The 18,931-nt window shown below is 46.6% G+C and overlaps 1 protein-coding gene across 2 annotated transcripts; it reads left to right on the top strand.

Annotated features, from left to right (window-relative positions):
- The first annotated feature begins 1,885 nt into the window (after positions 1 to 1,885).
- Positions 1,886 to 18,508, top strand: atr (ATR checkpoint kinase). Of its 2 annotated transcripts, none has more exons than XM_084569804.1 (48): positions 1,886 to 2,081; positions 2,235 to 2,326; positions 2,698 to 2,850; positions 2,954 to 3,858; positions 3,967 to 4,097; positions 4,330 to 4,506; positions 4,624 to 4,787; positions 4,909 to 5,061; positions 5,156 to 5,354; positions 5,426 to 5,682; positions 5,826 to 6,022; positions 6,153 to 6,253; positions 6,877 to 7,048; positions 7,161 to 7,316; positions 7,435 to 7,629; positions 8,063 to 8,158; positions 8,283 to 8,372; positions 8,494 to 8,589; positions 8,692 to 8,822; positions 8,924 to 9,067; positions 9,593 to 9,686; positions 9,788 to 9,913; positions 10,021 to 10,227; positions 11,184 to 11,297; positions 11,393 to 11,508; positions 11,683 to 11,803; positions 11,889 to 12,026; positions 12,103 to 12,274; positions 12,489 to 12,655; positions 12,758 to 12,922; positions 13,006 to 13,097; positions 13,187 to 13,278; positions 13,352 to 13,529; positions 13,619 to 13,804; positions 14,319 to 14,478; positions 14,631 to 14,810; positions 14,898 to 15,040; positions 15,154 to 15,251; positions 15,350 to 15,579; positions 15,666 to 15,800; positions 15,955 to 16,155; positions 16,267 to 16,410; positions 16,936 to 17,086; positions 17,175 to 17,331; positions 17,463 to 17,616; positions 17,727 to 17,878; positions 17,988 to 18,093; positions 18,233 to 18,508. In XM_084569804.1, the coding sequence occupies exons 1-48, from the start codon at positions 2,029 to 2,031 to the stop codon at positions 18,404 to 18,406; spliced, it is 7,815 nt and encodes a 2,604-aa protein (XP_084425930.1). In that variant the 5' UTR covers positions 1,886 to 2,028; the 3' UTR covers positions 18,407 to 18,508. The 2 variants fall into 2 exon arrangements, with proteins under 2 accessions (XP_084425930.1, XP_084425929.1); XM_084569803.1 differs by having other exon boundaries at positions 4,621 to 4,787.
- Positions 18,509 to 18,931: the final 423 nt, after the last annotated feature.

Below are 18,931 nucleotides of genomic sequence, written 5' to 3'. Positions count from 1 at the left end.
TTCCATAAATTTAAATGTCTTAAATACACATATACATAAGTAGGGGGTCCCCACTCCATCACTCCATTAGTTTGGGGGTCCTTGGCCTGGAAAACACTGAAGACCCCTGGCTTAGATAATGTCTTTAAAGAGGAAACACCAGGACTGACAAGACCTGCACTCTGGTTGCACCTATATGCAGGACAATATTGGTCAAAAGAGTAAACACTGATTGGTCTTTGCAGAGGTCCCAGATCTGGACTGAAGGAGGAAATACTAGTAATTTACTGATTCGTGGACACCAGACAATTCTAATTATACGATTAAACTCTGACTTAGCCTTATCAAGCTCTTTTTATTTAAACACTGACAGACTGAACCTGAAACATTAGAGGTTATTATTTCTGTGTAAAAGCAGGTCACCAAAGTCAAAGATGCAGGGCCGCTCACTGACAGGATTTCATCCAAAGTGTTGTGGAATGGCTTTAAACAACTCTTGTGTTTGAGGCTCAACTGTGTAGAGAAAACTTCAGTTCTTGTTCCGTCTGCATAGAAACATTTAATAATTGGACAACTAGTGCATGATAAACTACTTTATGCCTGTGTAAGATAACTGAGGTTGGTAGTTTCCCACTGCACGAGTGTTTTTAAATCATACTGAACTGTTACACACAAAAACCTTTATCATACAACATGAATGAAATGTTATTATTGAAACTTTATTATTAAACTTTAGTGCTTCGTTGTAGTGCAGTGCTCGTTGTCCTCTCGTCCTTCCTCCTTTCTTTGTCTTTTTCACCCTATCTTCCTTCCACCTGTCCTCACCCTTTTCACCCTCTCTTCCTTCCACCTGTCCTCATCTTTTTCACCCTCTCTTCCTTCCACCTGTCCTCACCTTTTTCACTCTCTCTTCCCACCTGTCCTCACCTTTTTCACCCAAGGAAGAAAGGCAACTGGACTTGTAGAGTTTTTTGAGAAGACGTTGCACCACTCATCCGAGTAGCTTCTTCAGTTCTAGGGGACTATGGGGAGGTTTGAGGTTTAAATAGGAACTCCTACTGATATTGTTATGGATATATGATGACCTGGATAACTGAGAACCTTCACAGACATATCACTGAATGTCCAAGTTTTGTAGATCAGCTGAGCGGTCCCGTCCCCCCAAACCTACTTCCTCAACATAATGACTTCATATCTTTAAATAAAGAGAAGCTTTTTCAAAATAATAAGTTGGAATCACTGATTAATTACTTAGTATGACTCCCATCAACTGACTTGCAGGTCGTCTATTGGTTTATTACATTTTTGGGATAAGAGGTTCTTTATTTTGAGACAAACTAATAATTTTTTTTTGTAAAAAACACATATATTTTGAGATATTATTTGGGTATTAAAAATTAAATGATCATCTCTCTATCTCTTTAACATCAGGATTTCTTAGCTCTTCTGCTGCTGAGCTTCTTTTCAGGACCCTCACGAGCACAGTATATACAAACTGTCATTATCTCACATCTTTCTAGTGCAATACTTGGTGCAACTCCTATTGGAGTTTGTTGTTTTATTCATGATATTCATGAATGTCAATATATATGTTTAACCTTCTTACCACCTCAACCCTCAATCTACACAAGTTGGTTGTTTCATCTTCAGATTAGCCACTGTAAACCTGATGCAATATGTAAATATTTTTGTACCATAACATATTTGTCTGCCCTATTCTATTTTTTTTGTATCGTTTTTTTTTTGTAACACCCTAATTTTGAATAAAGTCCTGTCTTATCTTATCGTATCTACACCTCAGTGTCTTTGTTGTCATTTCATCAGTTAGTTCGCCAGGGGGCGCAGTTTGCCCTTTGCGTTTATATCTGGCCCTCGCAGGCTGCCGTACCAAAACAAAAACGTCATTTTGGAGCGAAAGTTTTCGAAAGACCTGTCAGGATGGATGGTCGCAACGTGGAGACGTGTTTTGCTTGAAATTAAACGACACGTTATTTGCCCAAGGGTTTAAGAAGTTATTCGCACAGCGGCAAACGAAGTTGACGCAAAAAAATGGAAGGTCTGGAGATGTCAGCGATGATACCGGCTCTTCAGGAGCTAGCTAGGTGAGTTGGGCTAAAGTTGGCTAAAAGCTAAGATGTCAACGGCGTGACTGGTTCAGGTGGAACTCTTGTTTTTTGTTCTTGTTTTTTATATCGGTTTATAAAGAAAAAAACATCACTATGGCTTGATTTTATAAAATAACTTCGTGTTTGCAGTGCCAGCGCTGCTGAGTACGACCTGGCGGTGCAGAAACCTCGACAGATCCTGTGCCAGTTTATTGACAGCATACTGACAGATGTGGATGTCGGTAAGTCTTGAATATTACATACAAATAATGTGATTATTTATAATAAAATAACTTCTGACAGTGTTGCCTTAAATAAATAAGATAAAATATACATTATTATTATTATTAGGTACATATTTAGACCTTATCAAAAGCCTTAATTAATAATTTTCAGGTGTTCTGCATTTGTTTAAAATGGGAGGATGTAGCCTAAACTGATGAATAATGTATATTCAAGTGTGCCTAATTAGTAGAAGGTTCATTACTGCAGGTAAATTATCCCAAAAATAACCTGTTTTGCATTTAAAAAGAGAATTAGGTTTGTTGAGGTTGACACTGAGCAGTGAAAGATGGATTCTTTTTGCAAAAAAATAAGTTTTCTGTTCTCCCAGTTGCTCTAGGGCTGAACAAGAAGTCCAGTTCAGAGCCGGCCGGCGTGATGCTGCTGGACTTTGTGCAGCATATAGTCAAATCCTGGTCTCTGATGTTTGCCAACCCTGCCTGCCATCCTGCCGATTACCCGGACACCACACAGAGCTGTACTGGTAGGAGGTGCTTCTTATAAAAGCTGCCATTTTTATAAAAACAGAGTTAGAGTGGTTATTTATATTTTTCCCCCTTTCTTCTGGTGTTTCTCTTGATTTCTAGATTTCAGTAAATGGGTAGCAGTGCGCTTGCTTCGTGTGGCAGCGGCTCCAGGCTGCGACGTCATCCACGGGCGGGTCTCTGCCGTGTTGTGCTCTTTGCTTCACACTCTGAGATTTAGGGCGCCGCTCATCTTCCGCTGCCTCACGCAGGAGCTCCTGTTTCTGTCCCAAGAGCTCAGCGACGTTCTGTACACACACATCACCACGCTGGCAGGACACGGTTTAGGCGTTCACTCGCAGAACCGATGGCCCATAACACTCGAGCGCTTCAGCGTCTCCCCTGTGTGCGCCTCCTCGTACCTCACACCTTCTCCTGTTGTGCTCACCTCGCCTGCTGCCTTGGAGTCTCTGACTGCGGTGACGATGGGTATCACCACTGACTCTCTGAGGGGAGTTGTCTCCTGTCACGACCTGAGTGTAGCCTGGGAAATGGCCTGCTCCGTCTTGGCCAACGGCAACGCCAGGCTGAGGAAGATCTCCATGGTGATGCTGCGGAAGCTGGTGGAGCTGAGAGGGTTTCCTGAGACGCAGGGCCACGAGTTCTTCGCGGCGTATTTGCAGTTATTGGAAACGCACCCCCACACTACCACAGCGGACTCAAATGAGAATCAACCCTATGAAGGAGAGCTGCTGAGCCTGACTCGCTGTGTGTTCCAGTCACCATCTTGTGTTTCTCACGCACGCTTCGAGCCCATCTACGTCTCACAGATGTTCGAGTGCGTTTGTACTCTCGGAGGAGCGGGTGTCCGATTAGGCGCAGAAGTTACCGAATGCCTCTGCCTCCTGCTCAGCTTCTCGCTGTCCGTTGCCCCGGTTTACGAGAGTGCTGCGCTGCTGAGAAGGCAGCGGGTCACAGAGGTCTGCAGGACTTTGGCATGCACCGTTGGAACCGAAAATCAAGCCGAAGTACAATTCAGTTCTTTGTGTTTCTTCTTAAAATATTACTCCTGCTCTAATGGTGTTCATCACGTCTCCTCCCTCTCAAACATTTCTGGTGGTTCTTGTGTTTTGCAGTGTGCAGAAGGGTTTTTACAAGCCGCGCTGAAGGCTGAGACTGCTCTGGTCGTGCAGGAGTCAGGAGATGGAGAGACTGCGGCAAAGAAAGCACGCAAATCTGGCAGCAAAACAACAAACGCATCATCAGCGTGAGTTACTAAACATTCACAACTCAGGAAAAGTAGACATAGACCAATAGACATTTTGTTTTCTCTCTTAAACCTTATGTCTCCAAGGTGAGTTTAAAGTAGTGTAGTGACGAGAAAGTCTGCAGATCTGTGAATCAAAAACCTATGGAAATAAATCTGAGAAGGAAGGGAGTTGTTTTCAAGCAAAAAAAAAAAAAAAAAAGTTTAAATAATTCTTTCTCTTCGTTTTAAGGACGGTGGACATGCGTGTTCGCAGCGAGGTTTGGGTGGTTTTGAAGGGTCGAATGGAGGAGCTGCTGACCCTTTTGAACTCGGACTCTGCCGAACCCGAGACCACACAGACTCTGTCTGCCATGCAGGGTGTGGCCCTCATCCTCCACCTGGCGTCCCTCTGCTCGTCACCCATCAGGTAATGCACAAACATGCACTGCGGATCTAACTCTTCTCCTGACCGTCTAGATATAAGAGGCATGCACTCAGAGATTAGTGGCGCATTCTGATCATGTCACGTTTTCTCTGTTAGCAGTGTACCTCCTCTCCTCTGGGTGCCCACTGAGACCGGGGGCAGAGTCCTGAAGAGCTGTCAGTCGGTGTTAGAGGGACGCTCTCAGCCCGTCTCAAACCAGAGCTTCTTTAAGTCTGCCGTCCAGATCACAGTGAGGGTCCTTGACTCTATACTCTACCTGACATGTAAGGATACACACACACATACACATCATACACACACCTCTGATGGATTTGATTTAGTTTGCCATCTATTCTGCGTCATAATTCGAATAATAACAATCTCTCTGAATTTGCTTGTGTGTAGCAGGTAGCCAGAGTGAAGACGGGCTCCAGCGGCGTGTGTGCGCTCTCCTGTCTCTCCCCTGGGTGTGTGAGAACAAGTCTGCGTCGGCCTATAGGAGCTCAGGGTTCCCCTCCTGGCTGCTCTCGCTCGCTCAGAGACTCAGCTTCTGCTACTGTGAGTTTACCTGCTGCATCGCAAGCCAAGACCCGAAGCTTTTCCGATTCCTTCCGCTAAACTTTCGGGATTGAACTGTGCGTTTCTTCCCCAGCTCCTGAGGTCCAGGCAGACTGTGTGACGCTGCTGGCCTTTCTGAGTCGCGACGTGTGTGAGAAGTGGCGCTCGTGCGTGTTTTCCAAGGCGCTGAAGAGTCGGGACGAGGCGGTGAGAGCGGCAGCGGTCCGGGCCTTCCCGCTTCTTCTTCACCACCTGGGAAACACGCACCACAACCTCATCAGCACCACTCTGCTGTATGTAAACGCACACTCAGCCACTGAAATCGTCTCTTTCCCTTCAGTTGCTTACCTTGATGTGTTTTCAGTTCCAGCATAGAGGACAGCTCAGAGCAGGTGAAGGCGGAGCTTGCCAGGATCGTCGGTCAGCTCAGCTGCATCCAGTCAGAGCTCTCCAAGCTTGGCGACGTCCACACAGAGTCCGTCTGTCCTCCCAAGATCTTCTGCCTGCGTCGCAGCCTTGAAACAGAGCATGCTGGGAAAGCAGCACCGTCCCTCCGAGCGTCTGTTGTTACACCCTTCCTTCCTCTGCTCAGTCCACAAGCTCCAAGCAGCGTAAAACAAGGTACTTGAGGTTTTTTTGTCAGTGGTTTTCTTCAATAATGAGCATAACAAATAGCAGAAAAGATACTATACTTGCTTATACAATTCACTTTACTGTTATTAATCAAGCTTTATGGATTGACACTTAGTATTTCACTCTCCCAGCTTTCCTAGAAGCTCTTCCTCACCTCTGCAAGCATGTGAATCTGATTGGTGGAGACAGCGACTCCCAGGCAGTTCTCTGTGCCCTGATTGGTCTAATGGAGGACTCGGATCCCGTGGTCAGAATACAGTTAAGCCAGTCGCTGCGTTTTCTGCTAACTGAGAACTCAAAAAACGCCGAGCAGGGCAACCTGAATGAGGTGAGTAATAAACTTCAAATAACACAAGGGGGAGGGTTATCCATTCAGTGCTCATTATTGAGGAGAATTTCAAGTTAGTTGTCCTGCAGTGATGAAAGTTGATGATGTGCATGTCTTGTTGTCACTACAGCTCCTGGTTGCACGTCTTAAGGAGGCATACAGGAAGGCTAAACTCAGCAGAGATGAGGACCTGCGTAACACTCTCATCCTTACCACTGGGGAGATTGGCAGGTATAGATGCTCTGTCTCTTATTGATATATAAACCTATGCATAAACAGAACAGATACACAGATCAGGCATAACATTATGACCACCTTCCTAATATCGTGTAGGTCTCCCTTGTGCCTCCAAAACAGTCGTGACTCCTCAGAGAAAGGACATGGGCCTTCTGAGGGTGTCCTGTGGTGTCTGGCAACAGGATGTTGTTAGTGGGGTCCTATGGGTTGAGGGGATACTGGATCAGTTTGAGATCTAGTGAATTTGGAGGCCAGGTGAACACCTTGTGCTGTTCTTCATGTTTTTTTAAGTTGTTCTTAAACCGTTTTTGTGTGTGTGCCTGTGTCAGGCTGCATCCTGCTGGAGTGTCACAGCTATGGGGTGGGGGTGTCTGGTCTGGTCTAGGTGGGTGGTACATGTCTAAGTAACATCCACATGAAACCCAGGTCAAAAGTTTCCCAGCAGAACATTGAATTGTCACAAGATGGTCGATGTTATTCACGTCTCCTTTCAGTGGTCATAATGTTATGCTTGATCGGTGTGTACCGTTCTAAAGTCACTTAGCACCACAATCCTGAGTTATTATAAAAGACTGCTTTGGATACATCTGTCTCATCCCTCTCTCCTCCTCCGTCAGAGCGTCCCAGGGCAGTTTGGTGTCGTTCTCTATGCTGCGTCTACTCCAGTGTCTCTTGTCCAAGTCGTCCACGGAGTCTGTGGCTGCTTACACTCAGATCAGAGCCCTGGCAACCGCCAAGGGCCTGAAACTGCAAACTCTCTTCAATCAGTACAAGAATCCAATTTGCCAGGTAGAAAAACTTGCACTGCTTTAATCGAACTGGACTTTAGGCCGATGCTCATTCGACTGGCTGGTGCTGCACGAGTGTCGAGTGCTTTACTGAGCTTTGTTTGCCTTTTTAGTTCCTGGTGGAGTCGCTGCATTCACGCCATGCTTCGGCGCTGCGGAGCACCCCAGATCAGGGCACCGAATCAGCCAATCAGAGAGAGAGGGCTCTGGACATACTGGCTCAGATCGCACATGCGTTTGACTTCCCAGACCTCCACCGCTTCCTCACTGTACGTACAGACACCACATCACAGCAACATGGTGTGTAGGTGATAGACATGTATGTAAAGTGATAGTACATCAAGGCTGTATGATGTGACATCGTTTTTATTTTTTTTGTGAATACAGCAAACCCTCCAGGTGCTGCTGCCCTACCTGGCGGCTAAGGCAAGCAACACAGGCTCCGCCCTCATCCGCACCCTGGCCAATGAGTTGAAGGCAAACAGGAGAGAGATCCTGATCAACAACTTCAAGTACATCTTCAGCCATCTGCTCTGTTCCTGCCCCAAAAAGGAGCTGGAAAGAGCCTTCCACTACCTGCAGGTATTAACCACTTTACTGGTGGTTTAGTTGTATACACCGATCAGCCACAACATTAAAACCACAGATGTTCTGCTGGAAAACTTTTCGACCTGGCATTCATGTGGATGTTACTTAGACATGTAGCACCCACCTAGACCAGACTAGGCTCCCCCACTACATAGCAATGACCCTTCTTGATGGCAGCAGCCATCCCCAGCAGGATGCAGCCTGACACAGACACACACACAAAAACACTTTAGGAACAACTAAAAAAAACATGAAGAACAGCACAAGTTGTTAACCTAGCCTCCAAATTCACTAGATCCCAAACTGATCAAGTATCTGTGGGGTACACTGGAACAATCCTGATCCACAGAGGCCTCTTGGGACATACTCAGAAGGCCCAAGTCCATGCTCTGGTGAGACTGATTTATAATTCTCCCTCATGTCACAGAGCGAGACAGAGATCGAACTGGGCTCTCTGCTCCGACAAGACTTCCAGGGTCTTCACAACGAGCTGCTGCTGCGTCTGGGCGAGGACTACGAACAGGTCGACACGCACGCACAGCTCCCTTTGACATTAAATCTGTTTCAGTGTACAGTATAGACATACTCTTGTTGTTCCATTGACTGTTTAAATGTTGGTTTTAACCCCGACACATGTGGCTTTGTAGGTATTCAATGGCTTGTCAATCTTGGCCTCCTTTGCATCCGACGATGACCCGTACCGTGGCCCCCGAGACATCACCACCCCAGAACTCATGGTATCTGTGGCATCATTTTGCTCATTTAGGGCTTTTTGACTGTTGACAAGACAAAAAAACACTCAAAATCATTCAAAACAGTTGATGAAAGACAAGTTTCTTCTCTTTCATCGCGTCCTAGGCCGACTACTTGCAGCCGAAGCTGCTGGGGATCCTCGCCTTCTTCAACCTGCAGCTGCTCAGCTCCAGCGCAGGAGAGAAAGACCGGAAGGAGCTGGTGAGAAATCCACTACGGTCCACTAATGACTAATGTGTCTGTGTGTGTGTGTGTGTGGTTAGCCCGCTACCTTTCAATCCTCCCATCCTGTTCTCTGAGCAGGCCCTGAAGAGCATCATGGCTCTAATGCGACTGATGGGCTCCAAACACATCAGCTCAGTCCGAGTGAAGATGATGACGACGCTCCGCACCGGCCTCCGATACAGAGAAGAATTCCCGCTGCTCTGCTGCCAGTCCGTACCTGGACACTGACACACGTCCTGAAACAATTCCACTATAATCTCCTAGATTCGTTCAGCGTTTCTAACTCTGTGTTTGTTTTTTTTACTCGCAGGACATGGGAGTGTTTTGTAAAGAGCGTGGAGCCTGCTCACCTGGGCCCCCTGCTGAGTCACGTCATTGTTGCGCTGCTCCCCTTGATCCCGCTGCAGCCCAAAGAAACGGCTGCTACCATCCGCTTCCTCATCCTGGACAACAGGTGACTTACTTACACTTACTTACAGACTGTAGTTCGTCTTGAGGTATCATAAGGTGATCCTGGGCCAGTTGAGATATATAATCCCTCCAGCTAATTCTGTGTCAACCCCAGGGTCTCATCCCAAATCCAAAGGGAAGTGCCCAGGAACTGAGCCACCTCTTTTCTGAGCCTCTCCCCTTATCTACAAGACAAGCCACCCAACTGTGGCGCCACATTTTCACTGTGAAATGTATCCACAAGTTCATGACCTTAGTTGAGAGTCTGGTAAATTCGAAAGCTGTCGAAACCCCCTGTCCATCTGTCGCTCGGTTTTGTCATCGCTCAAGGGAAAATTTTACTTTCATGTTCTTCCTGCATCCTCAATTTTCATCTAGTCGTGTGAAAAACGCATGCACATCTTTTTTTGTGTGTGTGTACCTTGATTTCTGCTTTTCAATCACTTGCACCTCTGTAAAAGTCTCTGAAACACCATGAATAGTTCTTAATTATTCTCACTGACACCTCACTTCTACCAATGTGCCACAGGGAAGAAGTCAACGACTACCTCCATGAGATTTACTTCCTACCAGACCATCCTGAACTCAAAGACATTCACACAGTTCTTCAGGATTACAAGAAGGTCTGTATGAAGGCCATGGCAGTGATGATGATAAAACGAAGGTGGCAAAAGTTACTGATTGACCGTAATGATGAACTTTACATGATTTCATTTCCTTCCAGCTGACAGCCAGCAGCAGTGACCTGGCCGAGGCGCTGCAGCTCTCCATGAGAGCGGTTCAACACGAGAATGTCGACGTAAGGATCCACGCGCTGACCAGCCTCAGGGACATGATGCACAGCAACCAGGTACACAAACACATAAACAGGTGTGAAATATGTTCACAAAGTTAATTTTACCGTAATGTTTTTAATCCATAAATGTTTTCTTTCTTTCTGTGTGCCGTGGACTGCAGGAGTGGCTGCTGCGTCAGGTCTGCGCGAGTGAATCGGTGGAGCCGGTCATCTCCAGCCTGGTGTCGGTGCTGCTGAAGGGCTGCCAGGACTCGTCCCCAGAGGCGAGGCTGCTCTGCGGGGAGTGTCTGGGGGAGCTGGGAGCCGTGGATCCCGGACGTCTGGACCTGTCGCGCACACACACCCACGGCGACCGCAACACCTTTGTGGTACGTAATGCTGGAACACCAAAATTGTGCATTGTAAAATCACTAATGCCTACAATTAACTAGCAAATTCAGTGATATGGTAAAGTTTAGTTCTAATCCAGATTCAAGTATGTCTTTGCATTCAGTGTGCAAGAATAAATAAACATTTATTAAGCTGTTGCACTAGCAGCTCTTCTCCAATAAAAATCTTTTCACTTCGTGGAACTGTATTAAGTAGCGTGGGTTATCCACAAAAAGACACTGAACTCCCTGTAGTAATTAAAGTAATTAGTAATTAATATTCTTTACTTGATCTATGGACACAGTTGATAACATACGCCGATCAAGCATAACATTATGACCACCTACAGGAGAAGTAAATAACATCAACCATCTTGTGACAATACAATGTTCTGCTGGAAACTTTTGGACCTGGCATTCATTCATGTGGATGTTACTTGGACATGTAGCACCCACCTAGACCAGACCAGACACCCCCACCCCATAGCAATGACACTCCTTGATGGCAGCAGCCATCCCCAGCAGGATGGACACAAAAACAGTTTAGGAACAACTAAAAAAAACATGAAAAACACCTGGCCTCCTAATTCACTAGATCCCCAAATGATCAAGTATCTGTGGGATGATCCATAGAGGCCCCTCCCCTCAACCCAAAGGACCCAAAGGCCCCCCACAAACAACATCCTGTTACCAGACACCACAGGACACCCTCAGAATGTGCATTCTCTGATGAGTCACAACTGTTTTAGAGGCACAAGGGAGACCTACACAATATTAGTCATAATGTTATGCCTGATCTGTGTAAATGTATTATTTTAGGAAAAAAAAAAAATGTTTTACTCTTGGAATAGGAGGTGTATTTTTCTACTTTTGAGAAGAGCACAGTGAGAGGCATCAGGTTTAACTGACACCTGTTAAACCAAATATAAGTGTACTGTTTACCGTCCCGGTGACAGAGTGGGGTCGACGATCCGAACTTCGCCTACGATTTGCTGACCGAACTGACCAGAACGTTTCTGGCTTACGCCGATGACGTGAGAGCCCAGGACTCTGCTGCTTACGCAATTCAGGTTCACTCAAGCTTTTCAGCCGCTTTGCAAAATCCAGCAGCTTTGATTTTGTTTGTATGTTGTTTTTTTTATCTGTGTCTTTATGTGCACGGTAGGAGCTGCTGTCCATATTTGAGTGTCGTGAGGGTCGAACTGACTCACCGGGCCGCCGCCTGTGGAGAAGATTCCCGGAGCAGATTCAAGAAATACTAGAGCCTCACCTCAACAGCAGGTACAAATTCCCACCTGCATACACTCAGATGTCAGGAAGTCAGGACCTTCAAGTTAAAATTCATACCTTCCTACATTTTCATTTTACTTCCCTCTTTCTTTAAATCTTTTCCAAACTCCCCATCTCCATTTCTGTCTCTTTCATTCTTGCCCATCGTCTCCATCTTGCCGTCAGATATAAGAGCAGTCAGAAGAACATGAACTGGTCCAAACTGAAGAAGCCGGTGTACCTCAGCAACAGAGGTAGCAAGTTCTCTGACTGGTCTGCCACCTGGGCTGGATACCTCATCAGCAAGGTGAGCCAGTCTCTTTTTGAGTTTAGCAAATAAACCTTTCTTTGGAGACGCTTGTTGTTTTAGCGGCTGTTTCTCCGTGCTCCAGGTGAGACACGAGCTGGCCAGCAGGGTGTTCAGATGCTGTAGTTTCATCATCAAGCACGACTACAAGGTCACGATCTACCTGCTGCCTCACATTCTGCTCTACATGCTGCTGGGATGCACGCCTGCAGAGCAGCAAGAGGTGAGGACGCTTTTCACCTCACTTTAACTTGATGAAATAGTGAGATGGTTTTGTTTCAGTTTGGCTTTTCTTGAAGGTGACCGAGGAGATTCTGGCCGTGCTGACGGAGTGTGACGGGCGAGGGGGGGTTAGCGTCCAGGAGACGGCGTCCAGCCTGTCACAGCTCAGCACTCAGACTGTGTTCAGCATGTTGTCACACCTCACACAGTGGAGCCGGCAGATCCTCCACACCAAACCCAAACTCAACGGTAAGAGACACGCAAATCCTGCATTTGAGCCAAGATTTTTTACAAAAATTTGATCAAAAACGAGATTTTTTCGAAGACCTACCAGACACTGACAGTTTAACTCATACGCTGAATAGCTGCCGTTGCATAAATCCGCAACAACAGGGCTGATAATTGCTTCGTTAGCCTCTCAAGCATGGAAATAATGTTTGTGGTGTGACATGTTGCATCGCAGAGAGTGGAGATTACCAGCGGGTGGTGGCCTTCCAGAAAGGTATTCCACAGGACGTTCTGGCCAAGGCCTCTCTACGGTCCAAGGCGTACACTCGCGCCCTCATGCACTTTGAAGCTTACATCCTGGAAAACAAAGAGAACATCCAGGACCATCTCACCTTCCTGCAGGTCAGACGTCAAAACCGATTATGAAATCATGAACTCCTGAGGTGGAGTTTGAACTCGTTCTGTAAGTCGTGTGGCAGCTGTCTAAATTTGGCTGTTTTGCAGACGCTGTATGCAGCGATGCACGAGCCTGACGGAGTGAGGGGGGTCAACGCTCTGAGGAGGGAGGAGCCGTCGCTACGGGAACAGATTCTCGAGCACGAGAGCATCGGCCTCCTCCGAGACGCGACCGCCTGCTACGACCGGGCCATACAGCTGGAGTCAGACCAGGTACCCCGGTCCTCCAAAGAGAAATGACCCTCGCATGTAATATATTTATTTCTTGACCGTATTCATCGTCTGTTTGTCTTTAGATCGGCCACTATCACGGAGTGATGACGTCCATGCTCGGACTGGGACAGCTGTCCACGGTCATCACGCAGGTTAATGGAGTACTGGCCAGCAAGTGAGACACATACATCAGAGTCCATCTTACTGTCACTAATGGTGCTTTTTAGTTTTTAAGTTAATCCCTCCTTGTATACACTCGTTTAGGCCCCAGTGGAAGTCAGAGCTGAACAACTACAGAGTGGAGGCGGCCTGGAAGCTCGGAAAATGGGACCTGCTGGAAGATTATTTGAGTTCAGGTAATAAAATACTTTAATCGTTGGTGACTCTGTATGGCACCAGGCTGCTTAAATTACCACTGTATGTCTTTAGATCAACAGTCGAATACTTGGGGTGTTCGGCTCGGCCAGCTGCTGCTGTCAGCCAAGAAGCAGGACGCCGAGACTTTCGACGAGAAGCTGAAGCTGGTGAGGAAGGAGCAGGTGGTCCCTCTGTCTGCAGCCAGTTATGAGTGTGGAACCTACCAGAGAGGATACGAGTATCTTATCAGGTCTGTTTGTTTTTAAATCAAGGATGTATTTAATTTGCATTTCTGTGGTTGATTCCTGATTCATCTGTAACGATAATCTGTGCGTTCAGGTTGCACATGCTCAGCGAGTTGGAGCACACTTTCACTGAGCTGCAAACACACAGAGAGGGCTCTGCCCCGAGCCTCAGCCAGCTGCCTTCTCACTGGTCGGATCGGCTGGAGATGACCCAGAATTCCTTCAGGGCCAAGGAGCCGATTCTGGCTCTACGTCGTGCCCTGCTCAGCCTGCGACCCCAGTAAGGATGCAGAAACACTCAGACATCATCATCATTCTCTTTAAATTATGTGACATACACCGATCAGCCACAACATTAAAACCACTGACAGGAGAAGTAAATAACATTGACCATCTTGTGACAATTCAATGTTCTGCTGGGAAACTTTTGGTCCTGGCATTCATGTGGATGTTACTTAGACATGTAGCACCCACCTAGACCAGACCAGACACCCCCACCCCATAGCAATGACACTCCTTGATGGCAGCAGCCATCCCCAGCAGGATGCAGCCTGATACAGACACACACAAAAACACTTTAGGAACAAAAAAACATGAAGAACACCACAAGGTGTTGACCTGGTCTCCAAATTCACTAGATCCCAAACTGATCACGTATCTGTGGGATGATCTACAGAAGCCCCTCAACCCATAGGACCCAAAGGCCCCCCACTAACATCATTCTGTTCCCAGACACCACAGGACAGTCATAATGTTATGCCTGATGCACTGATCATCTCCTTGTTGCTCTGCAGACCCGTATGTCAGGAGCTGGTGGGGGAGTGCTGGTTACAAAGTGCCCGGGTGGCCAGAAAGGCAGGACACCATCAGACTGCATTCAATGCTATCCTCAACGCAGAAAACACACACCTGGCTGAGTTGGTCACCGAGAAGGCGAAATGGCTTTGGTCCAAGGTAGAACCAACATAAACTCAAATTAGTAATATGTGCTAGTTAAAATACACAGCTCATTTTTTTCTGCTACGTTATTGTTAATGTGCAAACATACTGTATACACGTACAGTACAACATAATTAATAAAAGCCTCTGTGTTGGCTTGTGATCAGGGAGACGTGCACCAGGCCCTGATCGTCCTGCAGAAGGGCGTGGCCCAGTGTTTCCCTGAAGACGAGATACTGACGGACCCTCGCGGCCTGCAGACGAAAGGCAAAGCCATGCTGCTGGTGGGACGCTTCATGGAGGAGACGGCCAACTTTGAGTCCAACGCCATCATGAAGGCGTACAAGGTATCGCACGGTCCCTCAGCCTTCCTGGTACTTTTTTCGTTCCATCGCTATCAGTGTAGATGTCTGATAGATGTCTTCTTTTTTTAGGATGTCACCAACCTTCTGCCAGAGTGGGAGGATGGAAACTTCTATCTAGCCAAGTACTATGACAAGGTGATGCCCATGGTGACTGATAACAAGATGGAGAAACAAGGGAACCTCATCCGATATATCGTCATATTCTTTGGAAAGTACGTTGTTTTTCTTTCTTCTGATATCCGGCCTGTTTTAGTCTGCAATCAAATCTGAGCAAACGCTTTTATAAGTTACTTACTAGTTGTCGTATTTATGAACTCTCTCCCAGATCCCTGCAGTTTGGTAACCAGTACATCTACCAGGCCATGCCTCGCATGCTGTCTCTCTGGCTGGATTTTGGAGCCAAAGTGTGTGAACATGAGAAAGGTGGGGACATTTTTTTGCCTCCGGTATCTGTGTAAATCACTAGCAGACCTTATTACTTTCGGTAGCAGTCACATTCTGCCTGCATCCGTCCTCTACAGCCGGGCGATCAGACAGACAGATGCGACAAGATCTGGTCAAGATCAACGCAACAATGACCGAGCATTGTGCCAACTTGGCGCCGTACCAGTTCTTGACCGCCTTTTCCCAGCTCATCTCCAGGGTGTGCCACTCCAGCGACGAGGTCTTCGGCGTCCTCATGAACATCGTGGCCAAGGTGTTCCTCGCTTACCCCCAGCAGGCCATGTGGCTGATGACTGCTGTCTGCAAGGTCTGTGTGTGCTTCTGTCTTTAGGTTTTTCATGCCTTCAGCAGCTGCAAAAACACTTCATTGTGTGTGTTTGTTTTCTTTTCTAGTCGTCCTACCCGATGCGTATGAACCGCTGTAATCAGATCCTCAAGAAAGCCATCAGTCTTAAACAGTCTCTGGAGAAATTTATCGGAGACGCCAACAAACTGACTGACAAGCTGCTGGAGCTCTGCAACAAACCGGTAAACGCATACACACAAGTACACATCCCTGTGTTAACAATCTTTGTGAGGACTCCCCATTTACATAATGCCTTCCTTAGCTTCCTTATCCTAACCATCACAACTGCATATGATGGTTTTGCAATGGCTGGATGTTCTTGAATGCGTCTTTCAGGTGGACGGTAACAGCTCCACCCTCAGCATGAGCGTCCACTTCAAGCAGCTGAAACGCCTGGTGGAGGAGCCGACCTTCAGCCAGATCCTGATCCCGCTGCAGTCGGTCCTCATCCCGACCCTGCCCTCGACGGGAGGGGCGAACACGCACCACGACGCCTTCCCCGGACACTGGGCGTACCTGGACGGCTTTGAAGACAATGTAAGAGAGAAGAGGGTGTTATCGACCGCCTCTGTGAGCTGTGTCTCACCAAACGCGATTATAGGAAATTATCGTGTAAGCTCTAGCGTGCGTGTGTGTCTGTGTTTGTAGGTGGAGATCCTGGCCTCTTTGCAGAAACCGAAGAAGATCAGTTTGAAAGGTTCAGACGGTCAGAGCTACACGATGATGTGTAAACCCAAAGATGACCTGAGGAAGGACTGCAGACTGATGGAGTTCAACTGCCTCATCAACAAGGTGACTCGGATTAAAGAACAACCACTCAGTTAATAGTCTGTGTGAATAGAGATGGAGCCTATCCCAGCTGTCATTGGGGCGAGAGGCGGGGTACACCCTTGACAGGTCTCCAGTCTATCGCAGGGCTAACACAGAGAGACAGACAACCGTTCACGCTCAAACCTACGGCCAATTTAGAATCACCAATGAACCTAACAAGCATGTATTTGGATAGTGGGAGAACAGGGAGAACATGCAGACTCCAGAAACAGAAAGGCCCCAGTCAATAGAAGAACATAAAAATAAAATAAACAAGTTGCAAGATCTTATTTTTGCCTTATTCTCTCTTCCAAACGTACCAAAAATATGAATCAACGTCTCTTTTATACATTATGAACCGAAACAGTTCAGATGTGATTCCCATTAGACTGAGCACTTCTATCTAATCTAATCTAAAGCAGTATGCGTTACCACACTCTCTAGAAGATGTGGAAGGAGCAGCATTAATAGTATGTGTGCATGCTTCCTCTGTGTGTGCGTTTGTAGTGCCTGCGTAAAGACGCTGAGTCGAGGCGGAGGGAGCTTCACATCCGCACCTACGCTGTGATTCCCCTCAACGAGGAGTGCGGTATCATCGAGTGGGTCAACAACACCGCTGGACTGCGACACATTCTCACCAAGCTGTACAAAGACAGAGGTACCCTCAGACAAAGCCTGTAAATAGACTGTCAGGGCCACGAATGAGTGGGAAATAATTTCATTGGTTCGTATTTGTTGTTTTTAAGGTATCTACCTATCGGGTAAAGAGCTGAGGAAGCTTATGCTCCCGAAGACAGCTCCCTTTGAGGAGAAACTACGGATCCACAAGGAGGTGCTGTGTCCTCGACACCCGCCTGTCTTCCACGAGTGGTTTCTCCAGACGTTCCCTGACCCCACATCATGGTATAGCCTTCCTAACAGCATTTATAAGGGCCACAATTTAACAAGTAACGTCAATAAGTTAGAGAGGCTGGTTCAGGTCTAAAGTTTTACATCATTATTCATTTATATTTAATTTTTTTGTGCATTTCCAGGTACACCAGTCGCTCTGCATATTGCCGCTCCACTGCTGTGATGTCCATGGTGGGATACATCCTGGGACTGGGAGATCGTCATGGGGAAAACATCCTCTTTGACTCCTTTACTGGGGAATGTGTTCACGTCGACTTCAACTGCCTCTTCAACAAGGTTTGCCTTTGTCTGCCATTGTCTTTAAATATTATTGTTCAAGTTGTATTTACGTTACATTTTGTTATAGTAGAAATTTCTCTCATGCACTTCCCTGACTTCTCCACTAGGGGGAGACATTTGACGTGCCTGAGGTGGTTCCTTTCCGGCTGACTCAAAACATGGTCCACGCCATGGGGCCCATGGGCACTGAGGGTCTCTTTCGGCAGGCCTGCGAGGTCACTCTGAGGCTAATGAGAGACCAGAGAGAGCCACTCATGAGGTACACTCAAACACACATATGTTCGACCATCTTTTTTCCCCCATAAACTCGTATAATAGCTTTTCTAAAGTCAACATTTCTGCTTTTATCTGTCCGTCTTTGTCCTAAGTGTGCTTAAGACCTTCCTTCACGACCCGCTGGTGGAGTGGAGCAAACAAGGCAAAGGAATAACAAAAACTCAGGCCAACGAGACGGGAGAGATAGTCAACGAAAAGGTGTGCATAGTTCTTAGATTTTACCACAGTGTGTTTAGTGTACATGCAAACAGAACAGCAGTACATCTAAAACAAAAACAACCAATGCATGTTACATCCTCCCTCTCTCTCTCTCTCTGTCTCCCTCCCTCTCTGCCAGGCGAAGACCCATGTGTGTGAAATCGACCAGCGTCTGCAAGGAGTGATCAAGAGCAGGAATAAAGTGCTGGGTCTGCCTCTGTCAATAGAGGGACACGTCCACTACCTCATACAAGAAGCCACAGATGATAAACTGCTCTGTCTAATGTATTTGGGATGGGGGCCCTACCTGTAGAATGTAAACTCAGTTGTAAGATTTCAAGAAAATGTAAAATATTTTTTGTGAAAAGCACTTGATAATTTAATTTTCTTTCTACTTTTTTTTTTTATAAATGTTTTCTGGAAATAAGTGGTAAACGTGCCTACAAGTTTGTCTTCTAATCTCTTAACTCTCCTTAGGATGCAGTCAGGCTGTCAGGTGATTACTTTAATCCCCTCTCTCGGTCTGTTTCTCACCTCACGCTCACCCAATTGTCCAATCGGCTCACTTTTTTTTTTCCCCGCACATGCCTAAGAGGCTGAAAGAGAAGTGTGTGAAAGTACCAGCATGAAGTAGAGGACACGCAGTGTTTTGCGGTATTTTCACGGTGCAGCCATGAGTTCAGACACGCAGAGAGTCGCCGTATTTTTGGTTATCACTTTGCTTCTTTTTATAAATTCATGGCTGCTATTGCAGTTTATTTCAGGATAAGAGGAATTTCTTGTTCCTTATTTTTTTTTCTTTAATTTTTTCCCCATATTTTTGGAGGAGGTTATGCGG

This window comes from Chelon labrosus, assembly GCF_963514085.1.
Source record: "Chelon labrosus genome assembly, chromosome: 20".
Classification (NCBI taxonomy): domain Eukaryota; kingdom Metazoa; phylum Chordata; class Actinopteri; order Mugiliformes; family Mugilidae; genus Chelon; species Chelon labrosus.
The sequence above is the reverse complement of the archived record's forward strand: the minus strand, read 5'-3'. Positions and strand labels throughout refer to the sequence as shown.